The 23,826-nt window shown below is 59.4% G+C and overlaps 1 protein-coding gene across 7 annotated transcripts; it reads left to right on the forward strand.

Moving 5' to 3' along the window:
• On the forward strand, nucleotides 788-23,131 carry IKBKE (inhibitor of kappa light polypeptide gene enhancer in B-cells, kinase epsilon). 7 transcript variants are annotated; one of them, XM_018060085.1, is made up of 23 exons: nucleotides 795-1,163; nucleotides 1,528-1,591; nucleotides 1,741-1,829; nucleotides 3,566-3,795; nucleotides 4,455-4,595; nucleotides 4,936-5,065; nucleotides 6,162-6,343; nucleotides 7,435-7,595; nucleotides 8,352-8,462; nucleotides 8,770-8,949; nucleotides 9,560-9,756; nucleotides 11,024-11,088; nucleotides 11,176-11,267; nucleotides 11,391-11,477; nucleotides 12,980-13,055; nucleotides 13,171-13,283; nucleotides 14,919-14,995; nucleotides 17,365-17,404; nucleotides 18,121-18,222; nucleotides 19,570-19,666; nucleotides 20,338-20,450; nucleotides 20,645-20,716; nucleotides 22,395-23,131. In XM_018060085.1, exons 4-23 carry the CDS (start codon nucleotides 3,709-3,711, stop codon nucleotides 22,426-22,428), a joined length of 2,157 nt encoding a protein of 718 aa, XP_017915574.1. In that variant the 5' UTR covers nucleotides 795-1,163; nucleotides 1,528-1,591; nucleotides 1,741-1,829; nucleotides 3,566-3,708; the 3' UTR covers nucleotides 22,429-23,131. The 7 variants fall into 7 exon arrangements, with proteins under 7 accessions (XP_017915579.1, XP_017915574.1, XP_017915577.1 ...); XM_018060088.1 differs by having other exon boundaries at nucleotides 3,676-3,795; nucleotides 12,986-13,055; XM_018060083.1 differs by having other exon boundaries at nucleotides 796-1,163; nucleotides 3,676-3,795.

Raw genomic sequence — 23,826 nt, forward strand, 5'->3', positions numbered from 1 at the left:
TCTCAGGGACGTTTCTCCTGGTCCTGCTGCACCAGCGGGCAGGGCAGCCCCTCTGGGTCACACCAGCATCTCTGCCTGCGGGGGTGGGGGCAGGGCGCACCTCGGAGAGCACACGGGCTCCTGTTCTGGTGCCATGGGCTGGGGGTGGGGCTGCTGGAGGAAACCACCAGGTGTGGCCATGGGAAAGTCCCTCCAGCTTTCTATTGAAACATGGAATTTCCTGGCTTTAACCATTTCTTATCCACTGCCATCTGGGAGCTGACCGGAGCTGGGCAGACCTCTCCAGCCTTCTCGGGAACTTGATCTGGAGTCCTGACTGGGCAGTTGGCACCCCTGGGTTCCAGCCTCAGCTGGCCTCTGAAGATCGTGGGCAAATTCCTGAAGGTGTGTGAACCTCACTGACCTCAGTGCCTGTCTGTAAAGTACTGCGCAGTTTCCCAGGCGTTCCCAAGTAGGCTCTGCCATGTTGCCCAGCAGGGTAAATGTGACTGTCCTCGGGCCTTGGGTGAGAAGACCGTCTGGCAGGGGTCGTGTGCTGTGCTCGAGGTCGCGCTAGAGGGCATAACCTGGGCTCCGGCGCTTCCTCTAAGACCTCTGCAGGCTCCCTGGAAAGATGAGTCAGACTAAACTCCTAGAAGTGGCTGGCCGGAGGTCCTGGCCCTCCCTGGGGCTCCTGGGTGTGGGAAGTTGGCTTTCCCAGGCAGTTCTTCACTCGGTTAACTGGCCCAACCTGCTTTGCAGACTGTGGGCTGAGTTCCAAACTTCCCTGCTCAGGCGAACCACAGGGAGATACAAAAATAGCACCCCGCGGCCCACCGCAGCCGCCCAGCCTCAGTGCCGGGCCTCTTTCGTGGCTCAGACCCGAGTTCTGTCGCCTGCACTTGGGAACTCAGAGCATCCTCTTTCTCCTCCCTGCCAGGCGGGTGGCGGCCTCCAGCTGCCTCTGTCTCTTTAAGAGAGAGAGAAGGAAAGAAATCAGGAAGTGGGAGAGAGCGGAGCGCGGAGGGCTGAGTTCCTGGTGCGCACACGGCCGCCCATCTTCAGGTCTCCGAGACCCATGGCCACCAGGATGCCACGGATGCGGCCCGTGCAGGGCAGCAAGCCCTGAAAGTCTAGGGGTGCCTCCCAGTCCCACAGCCTGCCTGTCCCACAGCCGAGATGGGGTGAGTGTGCAGAGTCCACGCTGCGGGGAGGAGGGTTGAATGGGGGCATCTGGGAGCCAGGCAGCTGCAGGACAGCAATCAGCGAAGTGCCAGGGTGCTGGCCGGTGGGGTCGGCTCTGCGGGCTCCTGCCCCCCGCCGCGTATCTCTCTGAGGCTGCTGCCCCCCGCCCCGAGGTGCCCTGTGCACCATCTCAGATGGGCACCCTTGCAAAGGATGGCTTGGAGGCCCTGAGAGGCAGGGAGGGTTTGTTACGGTGCAGAGGACTCCGATGCTCTCTTCCAAGCGTCCAATGCCAGCCTCCAGGGCTGCCTCTGTAATTTCCTTTTCTGCCTCCCTTCTGGGGCTGACTCTCACCTCTCCTAGGGTCCTGCTCACTGGCCCAAGCCCCTGAGGGGTGGGAGTGGCGAGAAGAGTCTCCTGGAGCCTGGTAGGTCTAGGCTGGAAACCCCCGGCTCTGTGGGGGAGGGTGACAAACAGGAAAGGGTTAAAGGGCTGGGGCCAGGAGGCCTTTGATGGAGGCTGAGAATGAACAGCGCCCAGGGGTGCCTCTCATCCGCCCTCCTCTTTCCGGTGCAGCTCAGCTCCTGGACTGGCCACAGACAGAAAGCATAGCACACTCTTACCGGGGAGAGTCTCTGCCTGATCCGGGCTGCGCAGAGCGCAGGGTAAGTGCTTCAGGCCGCTGTAGCGCCTGGAGACGGAGGGGGAGGGGTGGGGCAGCTGGTTCGTGGCCCACCGCCCTCATCCGCCCCAGCACCTTCGGGGCACCAGCTGCTGTGCTGGGGGCCGTGGAGCACGCACACCTGACCAGATGTGTTGCTGTCAGGCGCTGGGCACAGCCCTGGCTGGACCAGGAGAGAGCCCAGGGCACGCCAGCCCTGTGGTACTCTGCTCTCTGCGCCAGCTGCGCGAGGCCCCAGAACCAGCCCTGGGGAGGACCCTGGAGGAGCTGGAGCCTCCCCTGGCTGGACATTTGGCCTTGATTTCAGGATATCCTACCTGGTTCCTCAGCCCCTGGCCCGCGGGCTGATTCCTCCACAGCCTCGCAGGGGAAAACCTCACCAGCTCATTTCTGCTGAGCTATTACCTTGTCTTCAGAGAGACTCATCCCCTCAGCAGCTTCTATAAAACTACAAACACCAATCTGCCTTCTGAAACTGGAATTGACCTCTGATCTCTCCAAGTGGCCTCTGGCTCAAGGAATTGACCTTCTTAAGAGTCCCATTAAAAAAAAAAAAAGCTTACAGAGAGAGGGCTCGAAGCTAAGGAGCTGTGGGATTCCAGGCATAGTGACCCTAGGGTTGACCACCTTTGAGAGGGTAGAACAGGAAGCAGCCTGGGCTAGTCCGGCCTCATCCGAGAGTATCTAGGGGGTGGGGGCCCCTCTCATGAAGATTAGCCCTGGCCCCGCTCTTCAGAGCAGCCCCGAATGTAACTCCTGAGGCTGCTCTCTCTGCAGTCAGTTGCTTGAGAGGAACTGGCCTTTGGAGAGAAGGGTGTGGGGGCAAATACGGGGAACAGAGCCGTAGAGGGGTTTCAGATCCTCCTGAGGCCGCCAGAGCTTCTGGATGTGATGGTCTCCTGCCTCCCCCACCCCTACACACACACACACACACACACACACGTGCATACATGCTCACTCACACACACACACCTGTGCATACATGCTTACTCACACACACACACACCCACGCATACATGCTCACTCACATACACACACACACACACACACCCGTGCATACATGCTCACTCACACACACACAGAGATGCACACATGCTCACACACACACCTGTGCACACGTGCTCACTCACACCCCCACCCACCCACACACCCACACCCACACATACATGCTCACACACGCACACACACCCATGTATACACGCTCACATACACATACACACCCATGCATACATGCTCACTTACATATACACACACCCGTGCACACATGCTCGTTCATACACACCTCCCCAAGCAGCGCTGACCTAGCCAGGCCGGCTTGCTGGCCGTGGCTGACAGCAGCAGGAAGTGGTGGCCCCCGGAGTGCTGGGGAAGGCCCCGGCTCGTGTTGCAATCCTGGAGATTTGTGGTGATGTGGGTGACGCTGTCTGACCTGGAGCCGTTCCTTGAAGCACTTTCTGCTTCCTGGGACAATCCAGGCCTGGATGCCAAAACCCAGAACTCCCAGTGCTGAGGGGAGGCGGCAGAGAAACAGGCTTGTCCCTGCAGAGTGGCCTGCCCGGGGTGGGAACGACAAGGACGTGTGGAGTCGGGAGGGGACAAAGCCCTGCGAGGGGACGGGGCCAGGCTGTGTGCTGAGGGCCTGGCGGTGGGGCTTCTTTTGGGGGAAGTTACTTAATCTTCCTGTGCTTTCCATTTCTGCCCCTGCCCCCTGGCCTCCAGAGTGACTGTGTGGAGCCCCTCAGTGGGGTGGTCTCCGGCACACTTACCGGCTGGGTCCCCAGTGTCCACCCCGGCTCAGGTGCCACCCTGGACACCAGTGTGCTCTTTAGGGCGGAAGGCGGTCAGCCAGCTGGAAGCAGGAGATGCAGAGCACCGTCAACTACCTGTGGCACACGGATGACCTGCTGGGGCAGGGGGCCACAGCCAGCGTGTACAAGGCCCGCAACAAGGTAGGCGCCCACCCGGCCACCCCGCCCCGTGCACCCGGGAGGTCGGTCCCCAGTGGGGTTGGAGTGTGTCTGGGCAGGCTCCTCTGATCTGCACTGTCTGAGGCAGGGAAGGGGTGCGGGGGTCTGAAAAGGGCTTCTGGGGTGATGCCCATTGGGGGGCACGCTCTGGGGCTGGAGAGAGAGGGACAAAGACGCGAGCCAACGTCCAGGGGAGCTGGCGGCAAATCTGGGAACAGCAGGGGGGCAGCGGGACCCGTTTGGATTTATCCTGCCTTTATCGCCTTGAGGGCTGTACTGGACACATGAGATGCAGTGCACTGTCTTGGACTTAAGCGCTGAAGCCAGACAGGACGGTGCTGCTAACGCCGGGGAGAGTTAGCTGCCACCGTAGTTACTGCCAGTGGCGACAATAGCAGTAACAACAAACCATCCCCCGCTGGGTATCAGGTGTGCCAGGGTCCTGTCATTGCCCAGTGCTGCGGCAGGCCCAGCCGTAGACCCCCACTGGGGAGGGGAAGGAGCTCAGGGTGGGACCCCCCATCCCCAACCAAGCTACCCTGGCTCATCCCTGGGGTTAGCTCTTTTGAGTCTGAATGGAAAATGGGAGGCAGGGTGTGCTTCCCAGGGCAGGGGTGCCACTTCTGTTGCCCCCATGACAGAAATCCGGGGAGCTGGTTGCTGTGAAGGTCTTCAACACGGCCAGCTACCTGCGGCCCCGTGAGGTGCAGGTGAGGGAGTTTGAGGTCCTGCGGAAGCTGAACCATCAGAACATTATCAAGCTCTTCGCGGTGGAGGAGACGGTGGGTCTGGTGCTCGGTCAGAGGAGCGCAGTCTTGTCTTTGACCCAGTCAGGTCACGGAATAATAGACTTGGCACATGCTCATCAGTGGGTCACCTGGAGAGGAAGAAAGGCTGCCAAGGGGCTGCGGGCACTGCATAGGAAAATCAGGCTGTGGAGTGGGGCCTAATCAAGGAAGGCTTCCTGGAAAAGGTGACCTTGGGCTCAGTTTGAGGTCAGAGGAGAGAAGGCCAGCTAGAAGTGGAAACCTATAAAATGGGGGCTCTGGGCCCGGGGCCGAGCCACCGCAGCTTGGGAAAGGGGAGAAGTGCCCTCCCCAAGACCCCGTCCCTCTCCCACAGGGGGCCGGCCGGCAGAAGGTGCTGGTCATGGAGTACTGCTCGAGCGGGAGCCTGCTGAGCGTGCTGGAGAGCCCCGAGAACGCCTTCGGGCTGCCCGAGGACGAGTTCCTGGTGGTGCTGCGCTGCGTGGGTGAGCCCATCCCCTCCCCTCCCCAGTCCAGCCCCAGACCCCGCCCTCAGCGGCAGGCGGAGTCCCAGGGGTGTGGCGTTTCTGGAAGAAGCATCCAGACCCAAGAGCACTGGCATCTAAGAGGCGCCCCGCGCACAGACCTGGGACAGACGCTAGTGAGCGGACAGAACCCAGGGTCTGGTTCCTGCAGACTGGCAGTTTACAACTCCAGTTCCAGAGTACAGTTAAAGGCGGGGGGTTCACCGTTGTCCATGACGGCACGATTCATAATGCTGCTGTGACTCATGATGCTGTTGCTGCTCAGCTGCCCAGTCATGTCTGACTGTCGGTGACCCCGCGGACTGGCTCCCTCTCCCTCACCATCTCCTCCTGGCTATTGTTCTTGCCTCTTGGCTATACCAGTAATAGCCAAAGGGCAAAAACAATCCACACGTCAGACAGATGAACGGATAAACAAAGTGAGCAACATGCAAGGGACGGATTAACTAGTGAGCCTTAAAAAGAAGGAAATTCGCACACGTGGATGAACCTGGAAGGCACTGTGCTGGGCGAAAAAAGCCAGCCACACAAGGACAACGACTCTATGATCCTTTTTATATGAGGAACCTGGAGAGATTCAGGCCATGGCAACACTAAGTAGAAAGTGATGGCCAGGGGCTGAGGGTGAGGGTGTGGAGAGTGGGTGCTTAATGGGTGGGATTCCTGTCTGGGACACAGACAGAGGTCTGGAGACTCGCGGTGATGCTGCGCAGCCATGTCAGTGTATTCAATGCCACTGATGCGTACACTTAAAAAATGGTTAAAATGTCAATTTTGTTAGGTATAGTTTACCACAATTAAAAAAAAAGAAAGATGGGGAGTAACTGAGTGCCCTCCGCTGGGAAGCAGAGCCACCATCCCCCTCGGGTTTCCAGGGAACCACAGGCAACCCTGACACTCCACACCCTGCCCCGTGTCCACCTCTGTCCTCCTGCTGAGCCCGAGGCCCCTGGGGACCCCTGGGTGTCACCCTCTGTCCGTGGCTTCTCCCCCGGGATGGGCCCCACCACTGGGCCGGCCCCGACTGGAGCCACTAGCAGCCCCGCGTCTGTGGCAGCGGCCGGCATGAACCACCTGCGGGAGAACGGCATCGTGCACCGCGACATCAAGCCCGGGAACATCATGCGCCTGCTGGGCGAGGAGGGCCAGAGCATCTACAAGCTGACCGACTTCGGGGCCGCCCGCGAGCTGGATGACGACGAGAAGTTCGTCTCAGTCTACGGCACCGAGGAGTATCTGGTGAGCGGCGTGGGGCCGACCCGCGCCCTGGGACTCTTGGCGCCCCTCTGGGGGCCCCGTCCAATCCCCCTGGGTCCAGGAGGGTCATCCCTCACCCCTAACCCTAACCCCAGAATAATTCATTCTCTTCTCCAAGGCCAAAAGGTCAGTGCTGAGGCCTGCCCAGAACCCCCCCCCCAAACCCCTGCCCAGATCCCTGAATAGACCCCCTGCCCAGGCCCCTGCAGTGACCCCTTACCCAGACCCCTTACCCAGACCCCCTGCCCAGACCCCCTGCCCGGCCCCCCTGCCAGGCCCCCTGCCCAGACTCCCTAAATAGGCCCCCTGCCCAGATGCCCTGAATAGACCCCCTGCCCAGATGCCCTGAATAGACCCCCTGCCAGGCCCCCTGCACAGACCTCCTGCCCAGGCCCCCTGCATAGACCCCCTGCCCAGGCCCCCTTGCATAGACCCCCTGCCAGACCCCCTGCATAGACCCCCTGCCAGGCCCCTTACCCAGACCCCTTACCCAGACCCCTTGCCCAGACCCCCTGCCCAGCCCCCTGCCAGGCCCCCTGCCCAGACCCCCCCCCCCAAACCCCTGCCCAGACTCCCTGAATAGGCCCCCTGCCCAGATGCCCTGAATAGACCCCCTGCCAGGCCCCCTGCACAGACCTCCTGCCCAGGCCCCCTGCATAGACCCCCTGCCAGGCCCCCTGCATAGACCCCCTGCCAGGCCCCCTGCATAGACCCCCTGCCCAGGCCCCCTGCCAGGCCCCCTGCATAGACCCCCTGCCAGGCCCCTGCCAGGCCCCCTGCATAGACCAGGCCCCAGGCCAGGCCTCCCTTGTCCAATCAAGCCCTTGATCAGATCCTCGTGGAGGATGGAGCCCTGCTGCTCCCCACTTTCCCCAGAGCAGAGGCTGATAAGCCTGTGGCACACTCACTTAGGAGATGACCCAGGAGATGTATTCTGATGGTTCTGTTTCCTCCTGGAGGTGGGAGAAGGCAGTCTGAATTGGGGGGGGGGGGTCGTGCAAGCGGGGGGCCAGGGTTGCTCAGGCCTTTGCCCCGTCCCCCTCCCTGACTGCTCTCTGGTTCCCTGGCGGCAGCACCCTGACATGTACGAGCGGGCGGTGCTTCGCAAGCCCCAGCAGAAAGCTTTTGGGGTGACCGTGGATCTTTGGAGCATCGGGGTGACCCTGTACCACGCAGCCACCGGCAGCTTGCCCTTCGTCCCATTTGGCGGGCCCCGGCGCAACAAGGAGATCATGTACGGCGGTCCATGGGGACCCTCGGCGACCCATGGGGCAGGGGGCGGGCCTGGACGTCCCACTGGTCCCTGCTGGGTTCCCCATTCAGCCTCTGGCGGTGGGCCCTGAGGGCCTGGAGTGCACACACAATCCCTTTAGATTCTTGGATGCTGGTCCATCAGTCAAGAAGCCAAGCCTTGTCCCTGGCTGATGGGAGACCACATCCCAGGCCCGTGCTTCCCTTGAGCCCCACCCCAACCCCGTTTGGGCTGACCACATCGCAGCCAAGGTTCCCAAAGCAATTTGCCCAAGGTCACAAAGCCTGCCAGGGCAAAGGACGGGGCGGGGGTGGGGGCAAGAATCCAGCCTCCTGAGCCCAGGTCCCTCAGGGTTTCTCGCTGTCTCATCCAGAGACTGTGGCTGCTCCCACTGAGGGCACCACCAGAGAAAATAGGTTTCAGGTGGATTTTCAGGAAGGTCAGTGCTCCTTCAGCTCAGGGGTCAAAGCCGGCGGAACCCATGTTAGGGAAAGGGGAAGGAGCCTGCCTTGGGTGGGGGCTGGCAGGTTAGCTGGACTTTGGAGGAGAGGAGGGTGGATTGTGGGGTGCAGGGGAGGTGACGGGCACGTTGGGGAGACAGGCGGGCACGGACGAGTGGTGAGGGCAGACGAAACAGACAGAGGGGACAGCAAGCCTCCAGGCCGAGTCTGTCCTCTCTTGGAAGCGTCATGGGTAGGGCGGGGGGTCCTGGTAACCTGGTCCTGCCCACCCCGCCAGGTACCGCATCACCACAGAGAAGCCAGCCGGGGCCATTGCGGGCACCCAGAGGCGGGAGAATGGGCCCCTGGAGTGGAGCTACACCCTGCCCATCACCTGCCAGCTGTCCATGTGAGTGAGAGCCCACAGGAGTGGGGATGCGGACCCCAGCCGGGCCCTGGGTCCTCCTCTGGGCGGAGGCCTGGCCCAGCGGGAGCCCCCGCTGTGCCACAGGCTTGGGTTCCCCCCTCTCCCTTCCCAGCCCCAGTTTCTCCCCCTGGAGCTGGAAGACCCTTCTGGCTTTTCCTCCCCACCCCACCCTGCCACACCCCCTCGGTCCTGGCTCTCCAGGGCTTTCTCACCCGACGCCCCCATTACCTCCTCCAGGAGGTTAAGTCTGGGCCCCCAGCCCCTGACTGTCTCCGTGTCCCGGGGGCAGGGGTCTGCAGAGCCAGCTGGTGCCCATCCTGGCCAACATCCTGGAGGCAGAGCAGGCCAAGTGCTGGGGCTTCGACCAGTTCTTCGCGGAGACCAGCGACATCCTGCAGCGAGGCGTGATCCACGTGTTCTCCCTGCCTCAGGCAGTCCTGCACCGCGTCTATGTCCACGCGCACAACACGTGAGCAGCGTGAGCGCGGGGCCCTGCCTCTCCGTCCCACCCCCGCAGCCCCACCCCGGGCCCAGGGGCCTGTCCCACCGGGCTCTGCGGGGCACTTAGATACGGAAGCTTCTGGGTCCAACCTCAGGTTGTGAAAGTACTAGTTCCGTCAAGTTAACCTGTGTTGCTTGCTGGGAACTTGAGAGATTCAGCAACCTTTACAAAGCTGACGTGCATCAGAAACCTCTTGAGGGGTGTGTGTGCGCAAGCACACGCCAGTGCACTCCCCAGTGGATTGCTGGTAGAACCGTTTATTTCTGGAGCTTTCCGGGGGACTAGGTGAGCCCTAGTCCTGGGTGACCCTAGGAGACGAGGCTCCCTAGGTGCCTCTAGGGGGCGTGGCAGGAGCGGGCGTGAAGGCAGAGGCCGGACACCGGGCTTCGTCTCCATCCGCTGCAGGACACCACCTCTACCCTTTGTCTCTCAACCCTGGAGAGGAAAAATCGCCCAGTCCCTCCCTCTGCAAAGCAGAGCCCAAGTCTTAGCTGTGTGTGGGTCACCCTGACGCTGATTCCTGCCTGTTGACACCCCCTTACCTCCTCCTCTCCTGCCTCTGTTCCTGGTTTTCTAGGATAGCCATCTTCCTGGAGGCCGTGTATGAGCAGACGGGCGTGGCCCCCCAGTACCAGGAGTACCTCTTTGAGGGTCACCTGTGTGTCCTTGAGCCCGGCTTCTCTGCTCAGCACATCGCCCACACCACAGCGAGCAGCCCCCTGACCCTGTTCAGCACAGCCAGCAAGCCCCCCAAGGGGCTGGCCTTCAGGGACCGTGAGTAGGGCCACCCAGGCTGGACCTTTTCTCCTCCTCACTTTCTCTTCCAAGGGCCAGAGGCTTATAATCCAGGATATTGGTTCATTTGCTTTGTGGGTATGTCTTTGGGTCCCCAGGGTGTGGAGGCATCTCTGGGTTCTAATACCATATGTGCCTCTGAAATGCCCTGGGACTCGGGCCGGTGGCTGGACCAACCTGCGACACGGCATCCAGAGATCTGTGATAGAAACTCTAAGGGAAACAGGGAGGGCTGGGTTTCACCTGCTGTCTGCAGTCCATGCCTGATGGGAAGCCTCTGAGTTTATGTTGGAGGAAGCAGGGGCCCAAGCTGCTGGAGAGAAGGGCAGGCAGTCAGGGGCCCAGAGCTCTGTTCTGCAAGTTATAACAAAAAATCACTCCTCATTTGAATGATCCCAACTTCATCCTCCTCCTCAGGGTCCCCAAGGCTGGGAGGGGAATTCACCTTAAAACCCCCGAGTGTCAAGAGTGTTAGTCACTCAATTGTGTCCCACTCTTTGGGAACCCCGTGGACTGTAGCCCTCCAGGCTCCTCTGTCCATGGAATTCTCCAGGCAAGAATGCTGGAATGCGTTGCCATTCCCTTCTCCAGGAGATCTTTCCCGCCCAGGGAGTGAACCGGGGTCTCCTGCATTGCAGGTGGATTCTTTACCATCTGAGCCACCAGGAGCCCCAATTCACTCAGTCCTGAGGGACTCTGCAACCCCGTGGACTGGGAGGAGTGGTTTGAGTCTCTTTTCTGCGGCCCTGGCTGTCGTTCTCCGAAGTGGGCACAAGGGGGCAGAAAGGGGCTGCAACTGTGAAAAAAGCACCGTGACTGTGCACGTCGCTTAGTCACGTCCGACTCTGCAACCCCATGGACTATACAGTCCTTGGATTCTCCAGGCCAGAATACCGGAGTGGGTCACCTTTCCCTTCTCCAGAGGATCTTCCCAACCCAGAGATCGAACACAGGTCTCCTGCGTTGTGGGCAGATTCTTTACCGGCTGAGCAGCCAGGGAGGCCATAAAGAAGCACATTCAGGGCGTTTAAGGCGTGCTGCGATTCACGGGGTCGCAAAGAGTCGGACACGACTGAGCGACTGAACTGAACTGAAGGCTTAGGAGGTGGGACTCTAGGCAAGCTGGGAAGCTGGAGGCCGCCCATAGGTGGTGCGGGCCGAGCGTGAGCTGGGGCTGGGGAAGAGGCGCTCTGACCTCGCCCAGGGCCAGACGGCCGTCCCTCTCTGACCCAGTCTTCATCCGCAGCCGCTCTGGACGTTCCCAAGTTTGTCCCCAAAGTGGATCTGCAGGCAGATTACAGCACAGCTAAGGTGAGGGAGTGGCCGCCGGCTGGCAGGGAGGAGGGTTCTGCAGGGGTCGGGGTGCAGGACGTCACCCTGCCCCGCTGTGTGTTTCAGGGCATCTTGGGTGCTGGCTACCAGGCCCTGCGGCTGGCACAGACTCTGCTGGGAGGGCAGGAGCTGATGGTTCGGGGGCTGCACTGGTTCGTGTGAGTGCCCTGAGGGCCGGGTGGGCGGGCAGGAGAAGCAGCCCAGGCCCCCTTCAGCACCGCCCTGGGGCTGGGCCCTCGGTTCTGGGAAAGAGGCGGCTCTGATCGGGTTCCCGTCGACAGGGAGATGCTCCAGGCCACGTGCAGGCGGATGCTGGAGCTCTCGAGCATGGCTCTCCTCTTCCTCAGCAGCAGCCTCGGCCCTGAGAGGTGGGTGTCCCGCCTGGGGCAGGGCCGCAGTGGGCGCGGGCCCAGCCCCTCCTCTCTGTCTGTTCCTCCCCCGGGCTTTCCAACAGTGCCCTTTGCCTCCTCCTGTCCAGAGCTGGCAACCTCCCTGCCAGGCTGAGAGGAGAGGGCACGCCCCCCTCTGCCAGCTGGCTGCACTCACCTCCCCAACTTTCCAGTCCCTCCGGGCAGTGGGCCTGTGAGGACCCTGCCCCTCAGGCTCCGAGGCAGCCCCCTGCCTCCAAGAGAAGGGGCCTCTGTCCTCCCCGTCCACTCTCTGAAAAGTGAGACCCTCAGCTGCCCTGGGCCCTGGAGCAGGGCTCTGGGAGAAGCGCCCACACCCACACAGGGCCCCTGGGTCCGCAGGACAGAGGTGCAGGCAGGCTCATCCCCAGCACCATCCTCCCGCCTCTCCTGGGCCTCTGCGTCCTCGCCTCTGAGGACTCCCTGCCCCAGTCCTGGGAGCTGCACACCCTCCACCCTCTGACTTGGGCCAGTTCAGGGTGATGGATTTGGAAAAGGGAGAGACTGGGGAGGAGGAAACCAAGCTGCAGGAAACGAGGCGCAGGAAGAGTCTGGTGGCCAGCGCACTGCTGGGCAGGAGCCCGCGCTGTGATGCAGCTGGGAGAGGGAAACAAGGCGCAGGAAGGGTCCGGTGGCCAGCGCACTGCTGGGCAGGTGCCCGCGCTGCGATGCAGCTGGGAGAGGGAAACGAGCCGCAGGAAGGGTCCGGTGGCCAGCTCACTGCTGGGCAGGTGCTTAGACACTGCAGGTGTGGTGGTGAGCAGACCTGCCCTGCCTTCAGGGAGCCCCCACCCATCCGTGCCTGATTCTCTCCAATCCTCCTTCCTCCGCACCCCCGCCCTCCCATTCCCATGCCAAAACACACAGGATTCTCCTTCCCTAATTATTATGGTATAAAAACAGCATATTCTAGTATGTTAATTGTGCTAAGTTAGAGAATACAGACCAGCAAAAGTGAAATTAAAATGCTTTATCCTGCTACTGTAGAGACATGATATCTGCATATATCCTTCTCAGGGGTTTTCTGTTACCTGTGTGTGTTACCCAACATGGCATTTCCCTGTGCCTGCTATTTTATAACCTGCTTTTCTCCGCTTATGACCCTCGAGGTCAGTAGATTTCATCTGTAGGGTGTGTCCATGTTCAGACTTCCCTAGTCAGCCCCCAAGTGTTCTTTTCTGGCTGGTTTCACCCCAAACCAGGATCCAATCTGAGGCCACGCTTGGTGTCTGGTGGTTGTTGTTGAGTCACTAAGATGTGTCTGACTCTTTGTGACCCCGTAGACTGCGGCCACCAGGCTTCTCTGTGCCTGGGATTTCCCAGGTGAGAACACCAGAGTGGGTTCCATGTCCTTCTCCAGGCGAACTTCCTGACCCAGGGATCGAACCCGCGTCTCTAGCTTGGCAGGTGGATTCTTTGCCACTGAGCCCGTTCCTTACGTCTGTTTTCACCCTTCCCTTGAGGTTTAGCGGCATGGCCGAGGTGCCTGAGCTCCAGGACCTGAAGAGGACCGCAGAGCTGAGGTCCAGGCTGCGTAATGTGAGTGAGGCTGGGCTGATGGGCGGCCAGGAGCAGAGCTGAGAGCGGGGATCTGGCCAGGCTCCCATCCGAGCCTCACTGAGGACCCCGTGGGGTCTGCCTTCGTGTCCCCCAGTTGGCTGAGGTCCTCTCCAGATGCTCCCACAATATCACGGAAACTCAGAAGACCCTGAGTGACCTGCGCTCTGAGCTGGTGAAGAACCGGGATCAGGTACATGAGGACAGAAGGTCTGTGGGATTTTCTTCTTGGCGGGCTGGAGGTGGGGCAAGGGCGGAGGCCACAAAGGGCTGGGTGGCCCCGTTAGGAGTCAGCCTGCCTCCCCTCTTCTCTTGGCGAGGATGCTGGGGTCTGTGGGTTGAGGCGGGGAACCCAAGGCCTTCTCGTGGAACTGGCCAGAGGAGGCAAGGATCTGGGGTCCTGCCCCAGTTGGGAGTTAGTGAATTAGGAGTCTTAGAGATGCAATCGGAGAAGGCAATGGCAACCCACCCCAGTACGCTTGCGCTCCTTTTTTAGATGATGAGGCTTCCTCTGCCCCGAGACACAGCCAAGAAATGACAAAGGATGGGCCCAGGTCAGGCTGCCTGCTTCCAGAGCCTGCGTGTTTGGCCTACACCAGGGATTTACCCCCCTGATCCCCAGTCTCCATTCAGACAAACAGGAAAATCCCCATCATCCCTTCCCCCACGGCCTGTATGTGGAGCCCCTGCCTGCCACCTGGGCTTTGACCAGGGCGTGGCCCGCTCCTCCAGCCTCGACAGTCACTGTCTGCACAGATCCACACGCCCAGGTCCCCATTTCTGAATTCAGAAAGCTCTGAACACCAAGGAGCTGATTCTTCACTGTCTTAGCTACAGAACCTGCCCTAAACTGACACGAGGCTCTGCCTGGTCTTTCTTTATCCCACTTGAGTGACCGTTCTTATGGTCCTGAAGGTTGAAGGTGTGTGATGACAGGGTGCTGCCCTAGACCCCCAGGGGGGTCCACGGTACAGTGTATGTGTGCTGACCCACCTTTCTCAAATCAGAGGGTTGTTCTGAATTTGAAACAGTCTGGCTCCAGCCTTTTGGATAGACTGGACCTAGGATCTTGTCCACCCCAGATGCCAAGTTGGGGAGGGTCCTGGGGTCCACAGGATCCTGGCAACAAGCGTGGGCTCTCCAGAAATAGCAGAGACAGGGTCCTGAGGGGAGCTTCAGGGAGGAAGTGAAGCCAAACAGGCTGGGGCGTGGGGAAGAACTGCCCTCACACACCCCAACATCTCAAACAGGGTGTATCCTGAAAAAGAAAAAGAAGAAACAGTAATGAGCTTAGAGCGCAGGCTGAGAGGGTAGAGAGGTCATCTCCTGAGCTCCCCGTCTACAGGCAGGACCAAGGACCTGGATTCATCCTCATTTCAAACCAGGGTTGTTGCTTCTTTATTTAAGTTCCTTCTCCATGCACAGAAAACACGACTTAAGCTCTTGCCAGGGGAGAGAAGTTCCTGCTGGGCTCTGGCACGCAGATGCCACCATCTCTCCTGTTCTGGGGCCCAGGGCTCCTTCCCAGAACCTCTTCTAAAGCCCTGTTGGGCAGCAAAGGCCACCTTCCTGCCACGCGTCCTGCCTGGCTTCTTCCGTGTGTGTGTGTGTGTGAGCGAGAGAGAGAGAGAGGGAGAATAAACATAGGAATGAGAAATGACTAGCTAAGCAGAAGATGCCTCAAACAAACAGAAGAGTCACCCCACTCCCAGACTGGCCCCCAGAACTGTGGCCCCCCAAAACGAGGCTCCTTCTGCAGGGAGACAGCCCCGTTCTCCCACAGCCATCCCCTGCCTCCCTCACCCTTGACCCGTGTGGTTCGATTCTTCTGTCTCCTGCCCACAGCATCCAGCAGATTCAGTGCTGTTTGGACAAGATGTACCTCACCTACAAACAGTTCAAGAAATACAGAATGAGGCCAGGTGAGCCACGGGGAGGGCAAACCCCCTCCTCTCCCCTCCCTCCTTCCCTCCGGTTAGCTGGCCGTTCCTAATACCGCAGCAGCATCGGGTGGTGCAGCTGGCCTGAGGTACGGGGGGTGGGGAGGGGTGGGGGGCTCCCTGTAGACCACTGGCCTGAGCCTTTCCTGCACCCGTTGCCAGCTGGGGGCTCTGCTGAGACCTGGGTGCTATAGGAGAGGCGGCCTGACCGAGACCCCCCATCTTTGCAGAGCACTTTACGGTTTAAGAAGTGCTTGCCTGTCTGTGTCTCTGGCTCACTAAGGTCGTCAAGCTTTCCAGAGAGGGGAGGATGGGGAGAAATACCAGTTAGCGTCACTGGTGCAGGAAGGGGAGCCTGGGGAGGCCCCAGCTGACTCGTGGGGTTAGGGAGGTAACACTCCAGGAACTGACCCTCTCGCCCACATGCCCCTAGCATCTCCTCATGTGCAGGGAATCAACATTTGAGGGCGTGGGCTTGACTGCAAAGCTCTCTTCCACCCCTAAGATTATCTAAAAAGTACTGTCCCATAGAAATATAATGCCAGGCTCATTTGTGATTTGAAGTTCGCTAGTAGCCAAAATGTAAAAAGTAGAAACAGGTGAAATTTACTTTAATAACGTATTTTATTTCACCCAATATATTCAAATTGTCATTTCAGCATGTAATCAATGGAAACAATTATTAAAGAGATATTTTACAGTCTTATTCTGTGCTAAGTCTTCGCAGTCCCACGTGTATTTTACACATACTGGGCATCTCTATTCAGAAGCTAATTTCTTTAACAGAATTACATGTACTTTTACCAAAACAATAAAGCTGTGTTTGATAGGGATAAAACGTTGCACACTGCTTTAGTTTTTACATTCAATTGAATCCGTTAAGTTAAAACAAAAATTCAGGTTCTCCGTCATATTAGCTGCACTGGCCACACTTCAAGTTCAAAGCAGCCACACGGCCACCGTGTTGGACATGCAGTTTCTGAAAGATGACGGTCTCTCCTTGGGAGCCTCAGTTCTGCCTCTGGGTCTGACCTTGGAGGGAGCACAGCTCAGGAGATGGGAAAACCAAGACTGCCCTGTTCCCTGAGGCCAGGAGGCCGTGGGCTCAAGAAGCCTGGCCTGACACCCAGCTGACCACCTTTGCTGTGACGTTAGGAGCCCTCCGGAGGTTTCTCTGCCTCCAGCACTGGAATCGCGTCATCCTGTGACCGCTACACTCTGAGCACCTCCCGTGTGCTGGGCACTGCTCTATGGACAGGGCGTGTATTTTTTAAAACTATGTGATGCTCATACAAATCGTAAGACACTGTTAACCTCCCCATTTTATAGATAAGGAAACTGAGACACAGGAAAGGTAAGGAGCCCAAGCAACCTGGGTCCAGCTGCTTTGAGCCACCCCATTTTACAGCCTCAAAAAGAATTTCACTTGTGTCAGTCTGTAAGAGTCCTTTATTCAAGTGTGTAAAGAACCAGGACAAATGACGCTTCACTGCCAACACCTGGGGAAAGATGGCATTGTGGAAAATGCCCAGTCATTTTCAGGGCGCTTTCTCACTTTCCCTTCACTCCCATCCTGTGGGTTACAAGTGACGGATAAGGCAAAAATCAATTGCCTACAGCGCCCTGCTATGGTAACAGGAGGGAGGCAGATCCAGGCCTCGTCCCAGATTGCCTGGACCTCACAGTCAGCTGAGCGCAGGGCCCAGGGCAAAGAGGCCAGCGAGGGAGGCGATTTGCTATCAGGGACTCCGAGTGGCAGGAACCGCCTTATCACGTCGTTTCTGCCGCTAACCAGAGGCCATTCCCCTGGAGTCCAGGAGAGGGCAGCACCTCCCCAGTGCAGAGAGCATTAGGCTGCAGCCCAGGCAGTGAGAAGCTCAGCCCTGCGGGCAACGGTGCTGGGCTGAGAAGCGAAGGTCAAAGGTGGTGGCCTGGCTTAGGCGACCCCCTGCTGCAGAGCCCAGCTGTCTGCAGCCTGAATATCCAGGGATGGAGTCACCAGCTGGTAGCATCTGCCTTGCTGGGAGGAGGGCTGGATGAGGCGTCAGGGCTGACTACACGTCCTTCAAGGCCCGTCTCATCCGCCGGTGCCCACTTGGAGCAGTCCCTGGGCGCCTGTCCCACCACCTCCGATGCGTGGGCTTGCCTGGCCCGCGTGGGCCTCTGTCTGCTCATAATGCAGGGTCTTGGGTGCTAGTCTCCCTCGGCCTGTCCTTCTGGCTCTGCGGGGCTGGGAGCATCGGGCAGGGCCCAGGCTGCTGCCTTCACCCTTGCAGCTCGCCCGGCCCTCGCGCCGTTCTGCTCTGCTGACCGATCGCATGCGTGACCTCGGCCCTGTCTGTCTCCTTCAGGGCTGGGCTACAACGAGGAGCAGATTCACAAGCTGGATAAGTGAGTGGCCTGTGCCCCAGCAGGCGGGTGAGCCGGAGGGTGGGTGTCGCCAGGGGACAGTGAGTCTCTGTGCCAGACAAGAGGCGGTAAAAGGCCCCGGCCCCAGGCCCCAGCTGGGCAGGAGGAAAGCTGGGGGGCACTAACTGGGGCTGGGTGGGGGGCGCGTTTCTCAGCAGCAGTCTTGGTGGGACTGGGTTGACACCTGGCATGAACAGGATTGTGTGAGGGCTTTCCTTCCCTGTTGCCCTCGCTGATTAATCACGGACCGCTTTCTGCTCTGGGCTCTTTCTGCTCTAGCCCAGGCTCTCCTTTGGGTGTCCCTCTGCTTCTCTGTCTCCTAGACACTCTCTTCTTCCAGGAAGCCTCCCTGACTTCATACTTATTTGAGGACTCACTCTGCCAGTAACATGCCTGCACCCCTGACCACACACACACACACATGACCATCTCTCCTTCCCTCTGGGGCTGAGCTCAAGCATGTGTGTGTTTCCCAAGACCCCTGATCCTTCTCGCACATCCCTCTGCTGGGGTGTGCTGTGTGCTGGCCGCTCTGACCATCGCGGTGCATGTGAGCGAGTGCCGTCGCCTCCCTGGGGGAGGTGGCCCTGCTCTAGACCGAGGAGACAGACACTTGGGCGCTGGAGGCGCCGGGAGTCTAAGCTTGTGCCCGGTGGCTCTGGCTGCTCATCTCTGTGCCTCGGTTTCTGTCTTTTCAGGGTGAATTTTAGTCATTTAGCCAAAAGGCTCCTGCAGGTGTTCCAGGAGGAGTGTGTGCAGAGGTACCAGGCATCCCTGGTCACACACGGCAAACGAATGAGGTAACACTGGCCCTCCCTTCTGAACTCGGTTCCTGGCAGGCCTGGGCTTTGCAGAGCCCCAGCTGAGAGGGAGGTGGCACTAGAGGAACAAAAGCGACATCAAAGACAGGTGGTTCTGTGGCCCCGGGTGGACCAGGCAGTCTGCTGGGCGATTTCTGTTAACTCATTTAATCTCACAAGGTCTGCCCTCCGCAGTGGATACTCTCACCCCATTTCACAGATGAGGAAACTGAGGCTCACAGAACAGCTGCTTCTTTAATACCACACCACTAGTAAATAGCAGACCCAGGACTAGCATATGGGTATGACCGCGTCTAAAATCTAGATTCTCTCCATCGTCCCAGGTGGTTGTGTTCAGAAGCCCCCTCTCTGGGGACTGAGACGAGGACACGCGGCCTGGGAAGCAGGGGCAGGCGGGCCCCCATGTGGAGCCCCCTCCAGCCTGTCCCCTGTGGGAGTGCATGGTTTCTGCCCCTCAGACAAGCCCCTCCCTGAGCCGAGAGGGCCGCTTCCCAGGAGCGGCGGGTTCTGAGGATGGAGAGGAGACTCACCTTAGAAGACAGCTTCCGCGACCCCCGTTGGAGGCCACCCCCCATTCTGACCTGACAGTCTGGAGATGGGCTTGGCCGGCGGCATTTGGATGCTGCTCAATGATTCTGACGTGTCACAGGGCTGAGAGTGGAGCAGTGGCTGAAGCCTCCGGGAGCTGGCGTCCTTTTAATGTTGTGGGGCAGTGTCCTTGCTCACTCCCTCTGCTTAGAGAGAGAAGAGAATTCTTAAGAGTCTTTTTAAAATTAATTAACTTATTTTAATTGGAGGCTAATTACTTTACAATATTGTGGTAGTTTTGTCATACTTTGACATGACTCAGCCACGGGTGTACACGTGTCCCCCATCCTGAACCCCCCTCCCATCTCCCTCCACATCCCATCCCTCTGGGTCATCCCAGTGCCCCGGCCCTGAGCGCCCTGTCTCATGCATCGACCTGGACTGGCGATCTGTCTCACATATGATAATATACATTGCTCTGGAAATGGGGGCGTCAGCAGGCCCCAGTCTGAGATTCCCAGAGCGGGCGTCTGGCCTCTCCGGAGCCTGACCCAGGCCCTCGCTTACTAAGCTCGCTGGCTTGTGTGCCCCGGCCTCGGAGGGGTGTGCGGCCCCCACGGTGCTGGTCCTGCCAGGACCCTCGTCAGCACCCTTACCTGGGGCAGGTGTGGGCTGAGGGCTCCTGGAAGGGCAGGGGCAGGGCGGGCGGCCAGCGCCCCAGCCTCTGCGCGGGAAGCCTCTCCGTGTCTGTGCTGGCCGGCAGCGGGCCGGGCCCTGACGCCTCTCTGCCCTCTCCAGGCTGCTGCACGAGACCAGGAGCCACCTGCGCCTGGTGGGCTGCTCCGTGGCTGCCTGCAACACGGAAGCCCAGGGAGCCCAGGAGAGCCTCAGCAAGGTGGGCCACGTTGGGGCCCTAGCCATGCCAGTCAGACACGTGGGAGGCATCCGGGCCATTCCCCTGCCTCAGCAGAGCCGTCCTTGACCACCTCCGAGCGCTCTGGTGTGGCGTGGAGGGTCTCTGACCTGCCAGAATAGAAGGCAGTGCCCAGCGTTCTCAGAACAAGCGTGCTCGCTAACAGGGCAGAGGCTCCCAAACCCTGGGACATCTTCTGGGCCCTGTTCAACCTGGGAGGCTCCCCGAGGGAGGTGACCTGAACACTCCTTGGTCTTCTGATCCGTTCTGCTCAAAAAGACCAACTCAGGCGACTCTGAGAGGCCATTTGCGTTGCCAGCAGGGACAGAGAGGGGCTGTTCTTCAAGGAGTAAGGCCCACACAGCTCCTCCTCTCCCCAGCACTGGACACATTCTTTCAGAGACAGTGCTCGGCTACCCCTACCCCTTCTCTGCATCTTCTAACTCGACTGTGTCCTGACAGGTACAGGTCAGACACAGAGGGGAGCCTGACAGTCTGTACCCCATGCTCCCAGGATAAGAAGGGGGTGCTTGTGGGAAATTCTTGACACTCCAGGGATAATTTTATTATGCATTTCTTATGCCTCCCTGCACCTCACTGCACCCAGCACCTGAGCTGACTTATCCCTTCTGACTAAAGTGTGTCTCTTTCAGATCCTTGACCGACTATCTCACCAGCTCCTGCAGGAGAGAACACAGGGGGCTCAGGCCTCCCCACCCCCGACAGCTCCTTATCCCAGCTCTGCGCTGAAGGACCTAGTTCTCCAGTAAGTGCCAGAGAGGGGGGGTGTGTGTGTGAGCATGTGTGTGTATGTTAGGGGCTTTGCCCCTTGCCGGGCCCTGGAGGCGGGAATGAGGCTCAGTGGGGCTGCGGGGGAAGAGGGGGCTCCCAGGAAAGGTCTAGGTGGAGGCCTGCCTTGGTCCTTAACCACCACTGCCTCTCTTGCTTGGCCTTGAACAGCATGCAAGAGCTCTGTGGGGAGATGAAGGTGCTGGCGTCTGACCTCCAGGACAACAACCGCATCATCGAAGGGTGAGGAGTCCCCGCTGGGCAGGGGGTAGGGAGGCCGGGTCCTCAAGCAGTCCTTGCCCCAGGGGCACAGGCCCCGTGCCTGCCCAGGCAGGTGTGATGACAGGGCTCCACGGTCCAGGGCTTTGACCTTGCCCCCGGGTTAGTTGGTGTGCTGACCAGGTGGAGGCTTTCACTGTGGTCTGGAGGATGTGGGTGGGCCTCAGGGCGGTGAGGGATGAAGGCTGGGAGGTATGTGGATTTGTGGCCGTGTCCAGCTCTGCGTGAATGTGGCCTCTGCCTGACGCCCAGACCAGCCCCTTTAACCGTATGACCATCCTCAGAGTGGCAATGACCCAGGAAACGCAGAGCAGAGCTGGGAGAACTGGCCTGGCCTGCAGGCCCCATGTTAGAGGCTCTGCGTCATCGTCAGACGGGAGTCCACTCCTGGGCTGGGGGAGGGTGGAAGTCGGGGGGATACTGGCAGATGCAGTGGGGCTCAGCCTTTGGGTTTTGTGTAAAATTCACAAAAGAAAGCTGGAATAACAGAGTGACCGGCTTCTCATATTACCAAGTAAGCACCATTGGAAGGGAAAAAAGCCCTGCCATCTAGAAGTCTCACTTTCGAAGGTGCGTTTGGACACCAAAGAGAAGGAAGGACACAATCTCAGAAGCAGGGGTGACCCCGTTTACACACATACACACTCACATGTGCATGCACGCACCTCCCACGTCTTCCCCATCATCCTTACGCCTGTCACTTCCCCACCTGGGGACCAAAGAGTCTGCAGAGACTCCTACCAAATGTGGCCTGCCTGCTCCTCACCCACGGTGCAACCCCGGGAAGTTTCTTTGGCTCTGAGCTCCGCCACCCTGCCTGCTCCTCACCCACGGTGCAACCCCGGGAAGTTTCTTTGGCTCTGAGCTCGACCACGTGCACAGAGATTCCACCTCCTGGTGCTAATAATGAAGGGATTAAACAGGATGAGAGACGCACTCTGCTGGGAGGGAAGGGTGCACAGAGCCGGGATTCACTAAACGGTAGGTGTTCCCTGAGGTCACCAGAAGGTAGGGAAGCTGGGAGCAGAGCTCACGGCTGCTCCTGGAGTTTCAGAGGGCCCTTGGGTTGAGGAGGCATCCCATGTCGCATTCCGGCAAGAGGAGAACCCCTCCTCCTAAATACCCACAGGGAGAAGATTTGACAGCTTCTTAGAAAGATTTTCCGAAACAGCCCTTAGGGGCAGGAAGCTCTAATTTTAGTGCTGACATAAATTTGTCTTGCTGCGATATGTGGTCTATTTACAGAGAGCTCACATCTGTATTTTAGTGGATTTTTACTTCCTGATTCAGAGCTGTAACCAAAGAGCCTAAAGAAACCGTCTGAATTCCGTTTCCCCTCGTCTTAACCCGTGGCCACATGGGAGTCCCCAGGGGAGCTTTTAAAAAGAATGGATGCCTGGGTCTTGGCCTCAGAGGCTCTGACTGCTGCTTGGAGTTGGGGATTTTCATAAGCTTTCCCGATGATTCTAAGGTGTAGCCAGGGATGAGAATAGAGTTCTTGTCAGGAAGACACAGGCACTCTGGGTGGAGAGCGGAGGGCCTGACTGGCCCGCTGCCCCGAAAGCTGATGGTGCGGGGCCCCGGGCAGGGTTCGGGCTTCTCCACCTGGGCAGAAGACACTAACCGCAGCCTTTCTTTACAGGCTAAGCAGGGTCCCACTGGCTCCTGACATCTGAGCTTGGGGATGTGCCTGCGGCATCCTGAAGCATTACGGTCGTTCAAGCACTGCCCGCACCGGGGACCCAACAGGATGGTGCCGGGTCCACCTCACCAGCCTACCTCCCTCCTGGCTGACGGCCGGGAGTCGCCAGCATTACCTTCCGCTACCTTTCTGGGGGGCAGCGCAGCAGGCCCGGGAGCTCCGGCCGGATCCCGGGCTGGCCTGCGCCCCTGCACGAGCCGGGGGCCAGCCCCTCTGTCTTCCTCGCTGTGCAGCGAACCTGCCGGCCCGTGGGGGCCAAGGCTCCCGGACACCCTCCCTCCCCACGGCCCCGGTGTGCAGGGCTTCACTCCTCAGGGAACAAGAGGGGGCCTCCCGGGGGCTCCCCAGGGGGCGGGGCAGACGACTCCATCCCTGTCTTCCTTCCTCTTCCGGCGTTTCGTGTTGAGCAAACAGACCTCTCCCTTCTCCCATGGCTGCTAAGGGTCACCCGTCAAGGTCTCAGGCGTGACCGTCCGATTTCCCGTTCCCTCCAGTTAGACTGAGCCTAAAGCTGAGGAACGGGTCTGGGGCACCACCAGAGTTGGGGGTTCGCAGCCAGCGGCATCTTCAGTAGCTGTGCCAGTTAGCACAGGCCCGTGAGGCCGGAGCCCCGAGGAAGTCAAGGCCTGAAGCTTTCAGAAATGAAATAAACAGGACCCTTTTCTGGGTGGCTGTCACTGGGCTGTTTCGGGAGGCAAGGAGGGCTCTAGGCTGGGTGTGCTCGGGGATCAGGGAGGGCTCTAGGCTGCGTGTGCCCAGGGATCTGTGAGAAGGACTAGGGGATGGAGGCAGGACAGCTCACTGCCTTTCCCTGAACGGGAGCCTGGTTTCAGGGAGGCGCCCAGGGAGGCTGGCCTCCTGCTGGGGTCTCTCTTTCCCGGCTCCCTGTCACTTGAGGAGCTGTGTAAGGGCCTCGAACTGGCAGGGAGGGTCTGTTAGGTTTTTTTAACCTCCAAACCTCCATCCAAGTGCCTATTCCGTTCCACGCAGCCCCTACCACTGTTCAGCTGGCCCCGAATATTGGCTGAGAGCAGTCCTGTGGGCCGTTTTGCACATCCCCTCTTTTTGCCCAGAAGCTGGATGGTGCCAGGGTGTGGCATTCAGACGTGTGCGTGTCTGGTCTTTCCCTTGCAGGGTACCTCCCTTTCCCTTCACCAGAGCCGACTACCCAGCTAGCCTAGGGGTGGGGAAGGGTGTGCAATAGAGTGGCTCCAGCAGGGGCAGGAAAGAGTGAGGAGCCCTACTTGGTGCTTTGAAGCATGAAAACCCAGGAATCCTTCCTGCCTGTCTTTCGGGAGCTTCTGTGTCCTCGCGGCTGTCCGCCTGAAAGCCCCCCAGGGCGGCGCTGAGGAAGGCTGGGTCCTGGAGTCCG

This window comes from Capra hircus, chromosome 16 (genome assembly GCF_001704415.2).
Source record: "Capra hircus breed San Clemente chromosome 16, ASM170441v1, whole genome shotgun sequence".
NCBI lineage: Eukaryota > Metazoa > Chordata > Mammalia > Artiodactyla > Bovidae > Capra > Capra hircus.

Coding starts and splice junctions, on each gene's coding strand:
- IKBKE (XM_018060085.1), top strand. CDS start 3,709: ATGCAGAGCACCGTCAACTACCTGTGGCACACGGATGACCTGCTGGGG. Junction 11,268..11,390: donor CGGGGGCTGCACTGGTTCGT/GTGAGTGCCCTG, acceptor TCCCGTCGACAG/GGAGATGCTCCAGGCCACGT. Junction 17,405..18,120: donor CAGATTCACAAGCTGGATAA/GTGAGTGGCCTG, acceptor CTGTCTTTTCAG/GGTGAATTTTAGTCATTTAG.